Source organism: Denticeps clupeoides, chromosome 2, assembly GCF_900700375.1.
Source record: "Denticeps clupeoides chromosome 2, fDenClu1.1, whole genome shotgun sequence".
Classification (NCBI taxonomy): Eukaryota; Metazoa; Chordata; class Actinopteri; order Clupeiformes; family Denticipitidae; genus Denticeps; species Denticeps clupeoides.
The window spans coordinates 6,359,943-6,371,296 of record NC_041708.1 but is presented as its reverse complement, the minus strand read 5'-3'; the positions used below and the strand labels follow the sequence as shown (position 1 = coordinate 6,371,296).

Below are 11,354 nucleotides of genomic sequence, written 5' to 3'. Positions count from 1 at the left end.
TAAAGCAGGACCTGCCCGGGGAGCCCCGGAACCCTTCAAGCCGCTCCTCCAATCTCTCGTCGGCTTCTCCTTCCCCTCCCACCCACACCCACTCTCTCTCTCTCTCTCTCTCTCCCTCCCCCCCTCCCTCCCTCCCCATCCTCGGACATCGACGCGCCGCTCTTTTTATTCGGCCTCCGAACCGGCCCCGGTCCGAAAAGCGAAGCCGCTGCCGCTGGGTTTTAATTTTCTTTTTTTTTTTGTTGTTGAGGGGGGGGTGTTTCTTGTTGTTGTCTTTTTTTTTTTTTTTTTTAATTTCTTGGAGGATTTTCTTCCCCTGGCTTGGTTCTCACTGCCCGCATGCGCCTCGTCCCGCTCGGCTTTGGAATTGGCCAGGAGAGGATCGCGGATGAGCGCCTTCCCCGGGAAACGGAGATGGAATTGCTGCTGGTTTGCCTTTTCTTTGGGATTTTGCGAAGCAATTGCGCGCGCGCGGACTCCATCATTCACATCGGTAAGAAAGCTCCTCCAGCTCATATTCAACACGCAACAAAAATTACTAACAATGATAATTAACAATGGACTTAAACCAAGCCAAGTCTGTCTAACGGGGTTTGTTTTAATTATAATAATCATTTAAAAAAAAATCCTGTTCTGCTTGCCGTGAGATGCCACCGGCGAAGAACCCAGAGCGCAATGCGCCCACGCGCGGCTTTCCGGCGCGTCCACGTCGTAAAGTAACCGTCACCCCCCACCACCCCCCCACGGATCAGCTAATAAACGCGTTAACGCGCGAAAACTAATCCAGTGTGCGGTGAAAAGAGGAGGGTGGTGATGGTGTTTGGGGGGGGGGGGGGGGGGGGGGGGGGCGAGTTGGTTATCCACTCTCTCTCTCTCTTTCTCTCTCGCTCACTCTCCTCCACCGCACCCCCCCTCTCCCTGCTCGTCTATAAGCTTGAACTTTGTATGGAACGTGATGGAAATGTTAATAGAGCCCCGGCAGAGTAAATAAACCGGGAGGGAGAGAGAGAGATCGAGAGAGAGAGAGAGAGAGAGAGAGAGAGAGAGAAAAGGACAACACACGCACGCTGGGAAATAAATAAAGGCCAGAAATATAAACTTTTTTCTTTCATAAGACACGAGCACGGACAGAAGAGTGCGAGGCTGGGATTTTATTATGTTTAATAAGCCGATATGTGCATCATCCTCGGTTCTATTAACGAGACTGTCGCGAGACGGCGTTGCGATCGGCGATGGCGCCCATTTGTCGACAAAAGCGGGATATTTAAATGTGCATTTTCATAAACGGAGTCTCGTCGGCAGCCCCGGTCCGCGTTAAACGCGTTCTTAACGAAAGCTTCCAAGCTTCGGACCGGAGTGTCTCGGTCCGAGGCGATACGCAGCGGTCACGCTGAGTGACCAGAGACAAAACTTCCACCTTTTATTTATTTATTTTCGGTGGTCGTGTGCGTGGGGTGTCTGGTCGTCTCAAGGCCCGTCGATCACGTGATCGACCCCCCCCCCCCGTCAGTCAGCAGGAGCCTAGGCAACTCGGCACAGGCTGCGCGGAGCGGCAATCACGCAACGTGACGGTGACGTGGTTGCGTTTTGGCTTCTGGATGCTTCCTTGTGCTCTATTGCGAGGATCCACAAGTTGTAAATTGCGGATAATTTTTTTTTACACCAACGATAACCTAGAAGGTGATCGACAGAATGAACAAATAGCCAATAGTTTTTGATGGGTCAGTGATTTGTTGGTTGGGCATGAGAAAACACCTTCTCATTGGCCAGAAAACCATTTGCTGAAGAAAAGTGAGTTACAAAGGGTCACAAAGGGTGGTAGTAGCCTAGTGGGTAAGACCCAGGTTCAAACCCCACTTACTACCATTGTGTCCCTGAGCAAGACACTTAACTCTTAAGTTGCTCCATGGGGGGACTGTCCCTGTAACTACTGATTGAAAGTCGCTCTGGATAAAGGCGTCTGATAAATGCTGTAAATTTAATTTCAAACCAACAAATCTGGCTAAATCGTGAGTATAAATGCATTTCCCACATGCACTGGGGAACTAACCATGTGAAAAAGCACTTTTTCATGAGGGTAATTGTGTCAAAAAAAGGGTTTACATTTTGCTAGAAAGTATGTAGCTTGGACTCTGGATCAATGCAAAAGAAAAAGGTCATGTGGTGGGATGACTTCAGACTGACCCGGTTTTGGAGTGATGGGTGCATGAGGATAAGAAGGTAGGGCCCATAAATCAATGTTCTCATCATGCATAGTGCCTAATGTACAAGTCGGTGGATGCAGTGTTATGACCCGGGGCTGCTGCAGGCGTTCAGGTCTGGGTTGCCGGAACAGCACGTGGAAGTCAGGTGATTTCCAGAATGGTTGCAACTCTTCCATCAATGAATTATTTTCTCTTCCTTTTGAGATGACAATGTCCCAATTCATCAAACTCTAACTGTGAAAGAATGGTTCGAGGAGCATGAAAGATCACTTTCACACATGGATTGGCACAGAGGTTCGACGTCCCCACCCTCAATGCAGTAAAAAATGAATGCAACATTGTGACACTGCACTGAGCCAATGCTGCACACAATTTTTGAATGATCTGCAATGTTCCTACAGTTGAGGTACTGAGGTACACAGTCCAAAAGTTTCAGGTAGTCTAGAAACGTCCTTGTTTTTGCATTAATAGGACATCGAAAGAGTGAAAACTTCAGTCCCAACATCGTTGTAACCGACTCTGAGCTGGAAATGGCTGTAGTCAATATACCTGAATACACGATGAGGGGAACAACAATTAGTCTGGCGTTCCGGTGGAATGCTGTGTTCGTTAACCCAAGTCTGTCACTATTGTTAGAAATTGCCTTTCAATTATTTCAGTGATTAAAGAAGCAATAAAACTGGCCAAATTCACACTAGCACAGTATCTAGTTCATTAGCAGATGTTGGTTCGATTACATCATTACTTCAAACTTTTATTATTCTTTTAGTAGTCTTTTTTGTCTTTTTTTTTGGTTCAAACTCATTCCACGTTTTTTTTTCCCATGGAAATACAAGGAAATTTGTAAATAGCCCTAAACCTTTTGAACAGTGGTGTATATGGAAGTCATGGTACCATGCAGCGCTGGATATTGCAGCGCTGTTGCCGTCCCATGTGGCATTTCCCCTCCCCTCTACCAGCTCTCGGCAGCGCTTTTGTCCACGGTTGTGCTTTATACACAACACCTGGGCCGGAGCAGGTGATCCTCCGAGGTGCCGTAATCAGCAGAACTCGCCGGTGGAGACATGGTCGGAATAAGAGCGCGACCTCGTCCCGCGTCCCCAGCTCCCACTTTGTCACACGCATCAATGTTATCAAGCCGGACCAAAAAATGCCGGGGGCCCGAAGAAAAATAAGGCTGTCCCGCCGAGTGTGAGTCCGACGGGGAAATGATTCAGCGGCTGATGTGCTGATTTGCCCAGGCTCGGGCCATCCAAAGCTCGGTAATTGGAAAGCCAGTTCAAACACTGGGAATCCAATCTGCTCTCACTGGCAAATGGAATGAGCAGATGTGGCATTCTCATTCCCGCTAAATGGGAAGAACACGCCCGTTATACATCAGCTAAATTTTACCTGTCTGTCCGCCCATTCCGTCCACCACCTGTACGCTGGAGCCCTCGGGATTCAGAACGGACGCCAATAAAAGTTGTCCTGGAGTTTATTCTGTGGTCTGTGCTATATAAAAACTGCCTTTCTGTTTCTATGATATTCATCGGATTTCCATTATTCGCTGAATTTTAACACCAACATATCTTCTTCATCCAAGCAAAGAAAAGGTTTGAGAGCCACTACTATGGACTATTTCAGGATTTCTGTCACACAGAAGGCAATATTTAATAAAAAATTATAAACAGATTTTAAAAAGGGAGGAGCCCATTGATTGACAGATCTCACTCAAAGTGTTTCAGGTCCTGATTGTTCTGTCTTTTTATTTATATAAATCCTACCAAACTAGTGGCACACTTATCGTAGCACTGCACTTAGTACCAGTTTGAAAATAGTGTTCTTATTTTTATTTTGTTTATTAGTGACTAGAAACATATTTATTTTGTGACTGTAAAGGTTTAATAAAAAAATAAGTTAATAAAAGTTTGGAGAATAAAAAGGATATACTACATATTTTTATATGTTTAACATGGGCACGAGCTCAAAAATGCTTTAATACATAATACATAATGTAAAAAAAAAAGTTTGAAACCCAATAACAACACATTGAGCTTAATGACTGCTCTCCATGGTACTGAAACCGGCAGAAATGAAAGCGATGTTTGTTCCTTGTCCTGCATCTTGCAACACCGGTTCATGTACACATTCATTTCCTACCAATAGGTGCAATTTCTGAACTTTGGTGTGCAATGTTGTCTCTTCCTACAGGTGCCATTTTTGAGGAAAACGCAGTGAGGGACGATGAGGTTTTCCAGCTGGCAATCTCGGACCTCAGCCTCAATGATGACATTTTGCAGAGCGAGAAAATCACCCATTCCATAAAATTCATCGAGCCCAACAACCCGTTCCAGGCCGTGCAAGAAGGTAAATGCGTTTGGGCGCACTTAAGCGATTCTGACAAGACAATTTGCCTGTTGTGTGGAGGCTCAGATTCAGCTGCGGTACCTTCTCTGACTTTTGATAAAAGGGAGAAGAGGCGATGAGAAGGGGTATGAAGCTATTGACAGCGGACATTGTCTGACTTAAAAAAAAAAAAAAAAAACCTAGTGGTGCTTTCTGTGGACAGAGAGCTAGGTGGAAGTATTGAGTCGACCCAGACTCAATAGTAATTTTCCACATAATTGCAGGCTGGTCCAGAGTTGCCTTCTGGAGATTCTTTCAGAAAAGTAATTTATGACTCATGGTGGCACAATTTTTGTCATTCACTCGCAATTAATTATTGAAGTTTTTGGGGTTTGAGGGTGATTTTATATATATATACAATATATATGTGTGTGTGTGAGTGTGTTTGTGTGGCATATGCGCAATTAACCTTATGCTTAACTTGGGCAGGGCCTATTTTCAGCTGAACGAGGATGAGTGTCATTGGGCCTCTGTTCTTTGTGTTTACCACCAATCCACGCTCTGTGTTATGGCTGTAACTGTGTGTAAGTGATGTAAGGCAGTGGCTCCCAAATCATTTTCACCATTTCACCATACAAAAATAGCAATTCATCATTAAACAAAATAAAATAAGTTTTGTTTTAATGAAATATTAACAAATTAAGTAAAAAGGCACAATGCTCTGCCCCACACTACGATCACGCAATGACATTGGCAGACATTTTTAAAGGCATACAGACGCACGCGTTAACATTTAATAGTTCTCCCATCACCTCAGGCTTCATAATTAATAAAGGCTGCTCACGTTTTTTGGTCTGAGAAAATGAAAGCGGTCACTTTTTGACACTTTTTAATGGGACGTGGGGCTTTGGATGCAAGCTGTCAGGTACGTTTAATATGTGAATATTTTGGCATGTTTGCCGGGCTCGGATGTGAATATAGTCCGTCCCTTGAGGCTTGTGTGCTGCACAGAGCGCACTTTTTGTTGTGCCTGTGTTTATCTTTTTCTCCTGTCTTTTGGTGACAGACATTTTTCCAAAGAATTCCTATAGCAGGGTCGTGGTTCTACATTTGTATATGTACTGTTCTGACTTATAGAACTAGGTGTAGAGCATAGCACAGCTGACCTGAGGGACAAAGGGTCACGGACACCGTCACCGTGTGTTATTTTCAACGTGTGGACAGGAAGCATCAGTATCCAAAACAGCACATTGTTCCACATTTGGAGACTGTCTCTGTCAAGGGGTGATGGATGAAACATCCCTTGACTGAACACGTTTACTCTCTGGAAAAGACCAGCCGTTTGGGCTTTTGTTTACTACCACGGCTTGTTTTTATGGGGACATGTTTGGACCGAATGAAATCTAAAAACGGTAGTTCAGCAACCATTATGTAGGCTTATTATGTTACCTCTTTTCCACTGGATTTTTACTCGTGAACTACCTTGCCCTCACCATTTTTTTTGACAAAGTCTGAGTGGTGGGAATAGTCCAGGTAGGCATTGCAGGTTAGGTTATATCAAATGTCATTGGGCTTTAGAAACACTAGAATAACCCCCTGACCTTTTTATTATAAGGGTGACCTCATCTTCTCAGAGTTGTGCAGGTTGTACAGCGTCCTTTTCAATTGTTTGAAAATCCCAAAACTTATGTCTGAGCACAATATATTATGTATAGTACAAAAGACAATTATTTTGAGTCTCTTTGGGTTTATTTTAAACAGCCTCCAGGTCCAGTGTTTACTCTTGCCTTTTAAATACACTGAATTTTACGTTGTGAGGCCTGAGGTAAAAGTAAAAGAGATCATCATTAACAGGAGTAAAAAAAATCGTCTGGATAATAAAGCAGTTTTCCCAATACATTATAGGTGCCACTGAGGTGCCACTGAGCAAAGTAGCGTCCCCACACACTGCTCACCAAGGGTAATGGTTAAAAGGAAACATTTTGTTGTGTCACCGTATGCTTGCTGTGCTTCACAATGACAATCACTTCATTTTCATTAGCTCCCTTCCCCCCAAAAAATAAATGTACACAAGTACATAAGTGAGTGAAAGCTGGGCACATGTCATTTTGTTGAATGCACTTGTGTTATAAGAATATTGTCATTGTGCTCGGCGAAGATCCCTTCTGCTCTTGCTGCTGCATACAGACTCTCGCGGCTCCTGAATAGAGACAAATTAGGCACATTTCTTTATTATTCCAATCACTGGATCAGCTACAGCATCTTACACGCTTATTTTAATCACTTTACAGTAAGATTGCTATTATGGTAAAGATGATCCCTCTGATGAACAGATAAAGGAGTATACTGTCCAAGACAGGAGATACAACGTCTACAACGCTTATCGTCTAAAGTGATAAGCGTTGGTGGGATCCCACCCCACGAGACTGAGGCTTTTGCTCCCAGGTGGTTGGACAACACCACCTATCGCCCAGCATCCATTAGCATTAGTAGCCATGGCTGCGTCCATGAGAGTTGCCGTTTCCTGGACCTTGTTTGTCAGAAGAGTTGTGATGGTACTTGAATAAATAGTCACACACAAAAGCAAGGTTTCTAATGGTAATTCATAATTGTTCATGTAGCAAGTTAAATATCAAGGTTTTAAGTGACGATAAAGAAGGTCAGACCTGACAGGTGGTCAGACTTCATTTCGGCAGATCACGACCAAGCCTCATTCTTTATTAAATTGGAAACACATGCCAATATGGCAAATAACTGTTCGAAGCTGCTTATCTTTTACTTTACACTATACTTTGGACACACATTGGAATAGAAATGGAGAAAAAGCTTTTGTTAACCCTTAGCGCTGACTGGCCTCGCCTTACGTGATGGATGTGAAAGCACTTCATTGGTTTGGCATGTAGGATGTCGTCAAGATGCATACATCACAATGCCTGATACCATAGCAACGCCCCTCCTAGGCTGCTTTTACCCTCTCCACCAGCTCTGTCTATTAACCACACACTCCGGGATAATTAATTTATTCTCAGCATTTTGTGGCTTCCTGCGCCTGATGCATGCGGCAAATTAGAATGCAGCAGGCGTCCCCGAAGGGCTCCTGATAGCATCTTAAGGTGTCCGGCGGAGGGTGCATGCCATGTGATGATGACTCGATTAAAAACCGCCTCTGCCGCACCTGCAAATCAAACCTTTGGCAGCGTCACCTGAGTGACGGGGCCCGCCACGCGACGCTTGCTGGGCAAATTAGTGCCCGTTCAGCCTGGCAGGTTGTCCACTCGCTCCTTTAACCACCTCATTCCCTATCTCTTGATTTCTCGCTCGTACTCCATCTGCTTAATTGTCCGCTTCTCTCTCTCTCTCTGGCCCCCCCGCTTAATCTTCCATTGCAGCGACCGTTCGTGGCCTCATCTCTTCACAGGCATGTTGGGCCGAAAAATACATGCCGGATCTTTGGCACCAACCCGCATGATTCACACCTTGACATCAACACGGCCGGTTTGCTAAGTGTTATTAATGGCCCGTCTGCATTTTACACACCTGTAATAAGTTTGGCGTGCAAAAATGATTGGTTTTTACTCAACGAAGGCGACCGCAACGTCTTGTTCATCATTTGTTCTTGCTTGGTGAAAGGCTGCATGCCATAATTAGCATATACGGGGGCATATACCTCTGTGATTTTAAAGTGATTATTTTACGACTTACTGAACATGCAGGGAGTGCTAATTAGCGTACCAGAGATCCGGATCTTGAGATGCTAGCAAAAAAATTTACGTTTCATCAGTACAACTACTGCATCAGCTACTGCATCTTACACGCTTATTTTAATCACTTTACAGTAAGATGATCACCTCTAAAGATGATCACCTCTAAATGAATCCATCGTGGGGAAGGGTGATTATGGTAATGATCGCTGATATGTGATATTGCCCAGAGAAATCCCCCATCCATTTTATTTTATTGTCACAGCTGTTCGTCCTTTTTTTTTTAGGTCGGTTATTGCAGTGTCATGCTCCTCTACATTATTGCTTATGAAATATGGTCTCTCTATATATGATTTTTTGGGGGTTTGGAATATTGTTAAAAGTCTGGTACAGGTAGTCCACGAAATATGTCATGCAGTTTTTTTTTTTGCCGCGGGTTTAAGAATTTACTGGAATGTTGGCTCCAGGATTATACATGACAAATGGGCCGCTTTTGTTGTAAAGGCAGTCGTATCTCTGATAAGACATCCAAGTTCCATCAGCCCTTTTGATTCAATCCTGAGGACGTTTGGAGGGAACAACTGAATGGCAGTGAAGTGCAGTTACTTTCGGGAGGCAGCTGTAAGACTACTTGATTCAATCAGGCATTTCTGCCACCAATTTCATCGTATGTCTTAAAAAAAAACGATTAAAGATTATTTTATCGAAATAAGTCTGAAAAATGTGGATCAAAAAGCGGACTCTAGAGTGAACGTAGCTCTGGGCAGTGGTGTCCTAGCAGTTAAGGAAGCGGCCCTGTAATCAGAAGGTTGCCGGTTTGAATCCCGATCTGCCAAGGTGCCACTGAGGTGCCACTGAGTAAAGCACCGTCCCCACACACTGCTCCCTGGGCGCCTGTCATGGCTGCCCACTGCTCACTAAGGGTGACGGTTTAAAAGCAGAGGACACATTTCACTCTGTGCACCGTGTGCTGTGCTGCTGTGTATCACAATGACAATCACTTCACTATTTATTGTAGATGAACAGGTACACATTAACAATAAGACCCATGTAACAAAGTAAGGCTAATCACTCAGACAAAGTTGAAGTAACAGCATCCTCTGGTATGTATGATGGGGGCAACCATGCAGTAGATGGTGCCAAATCCAACATTTGTATTGTCTTGAAAAGGTGTTATCTATCATCTTATATTTCTGCCAATAAGACAGTTTCATACGGTTACCTTCCAAAAATATATATACTGTCATATACTGCAAAGACAACGTACGTAGCTGGATAGTGATTTGCATGCCATGCTTTAGTATGCCCAATAGCAGGTAGAACTTGCTGCACCTTGAAAAAACATTATCAGCATTATGATGAGTCAAAATATAGGATAAAGTTTTGTTTTTTTGACACATCTGATGGCTCCTTCTCCTGGTCCTTAGAAGTTAGCCATTTCCTGGAAGAGAGAATGAGCCTTTGTAGAGGCCTTGCTCACTGGAGACCTCTTGCCACAAAATAATGTCTGCCTCCAAGACTTTTCATGCCTGATGAAACACTAGAAATTTCCATAGTCATGTCTGAAAGTCAGGATTGATGGGAGATTTCTGTGTTTAGATTTAATTTTCACAATTCAATTCCGTGACCATGCCCAGAACGGCTTGCATACTTCATGTACGTTTTTCTGGAGATGGCTCAAACAAGGTTTGCCATTGATAGTTTCAAGTGCTCTGGGTTATTTTCTTTCTCGCTCTTCATTGTTTTCTTTAATCCAACTTCAGTGTTGTTTCCCAGCGACCCACACCTGCCAAGGCATCAGCTGGCTGCTGATGCTGTTTCATCTGCTGCGCCTTTCTTTTCCAACGGCGCCGCTTCAGTCCCCGAGCCCATGATTCGTAAAGCAATTTGAGTCTTTCCTTGGTCGGCTCAGAACTGAACCGGGGCACTTAGCCGCGGGGAGGTGTGAGTAGGAACTGAGAAGAAAGATGCGAGCTCAGGCAGCTGAGCTAAGAGGTTAGCGATAGTGCCGAGGGGTTTATACTTATACGTTGCAGCACACAAGGTGCAATGAGGGTGAAGAGGCGAGGTGAAGTGAAGCGTGAATTAGCCTGTTGCACAGTCGAGTTGTAGGATCTGGAGCCATAAAGCCTCTTTTTTGAATGGGAAAATTGGCCTGGAAGCAAAATGGGGGGAAGAGAGAGGCGGCTTGAACACTTCAGTGGTGATAAAAGTGCAGAGATGTGCATCTTCTCCTGTTCCATCACACCCCAGACACCCCGCTGCGTAACAGTTTCTTCCTTTATTCTTAAATGTGTCTCCTCCATCGTTTATACCCTCATCAGGAGTATATTGTGCTCTTGCAATGGAAAGCCCGTAATGGGAAGCCGACATTATCTCAACTGGAGGAGCTATTGTTCAGACATGCCGTAAACAATTAAAGATCTTATCCAAAAAAGTTTCGGCAAAGGCCGGGCATCTAAGAATATCAGGGGGAAAATTGCCACCGTTTAGCAAGGCCAGCTCTTTCAATTATCAGGTACCGGGCCCCCGATTTTTTTACTCTGCAATTAAGCCAACAAGATTCTCTCGATGCGTCAGTCAACTTTTTTTCCTCCAACAATGATGAGGAAAGTTCCCATGCAGCAGAGTGGTGTTAAAAGCGCAGCAACTTCACCCTATTGCTATCAAAGCTTTTCAAGCGACTGAAAATAATGACTCACAATTGTTTCGCAATTTATACAGTATACAGTTGTCTTCATGTGCTTGAAAGTCTGACTAAACAGGACTGACAGAATTGTTTAATTTCTTAAAGAAGGTGTATGCAACAGTGTGTCTGACATAAAGTGAGTGGAATTGTTGGGCTAAAAACCAATGCACCTTGGTTCTTGGTTCAAGTGGTTGGTACTCTTCTAGAGAAATAGACGTTTGCATATTGGATATTGCCTCAGTGTGCGATTATGGTGGAGAGAGATGGTGGGCCATTGGGATTTGGGAGCACCAACGGGATGGTGGAGTAAAGTTTAGTGACATATGAGTATCCCAAACATTAACCCTGTTGTTTAACGGGAAGGAGAGAAGCCAAGAGTGTGAACTTTTGGCCTGGCTTACTGTTATTGAATAACCTCACGTGTGTTATTTC

General features: G+C 44.1%; 1 protein-coding gene across 2 annotated transcripts in view; it reads left to right on the top strand.

The window, feature by feature from the left end:
* Positions 1-306: 306 nt before the first annotated feature.
* Positions 307-11,354, top strand: part of grid1b (glutamate receptor, ionotropic, delta 1b) — a 231,555-nt gene continuing 220,507 nt past the window's right edge. For both annotated transcript variants that reach the window (XM_028969607.1, XM_028969606.1), the window contains exons 1-2: positions 307-493; positions 4,398-4,553. In XM_028969607.1, coding sequence (XP_028825440.1) covers positions 340-493; positions 4,398-4,553 — 310 coding nt within the window. In that variant the 5' untranslated portion in view covers positions 307-339. The remainder of the gene's footprint in view (positions 494-4,397; positions 4,554-11,354) is intronic.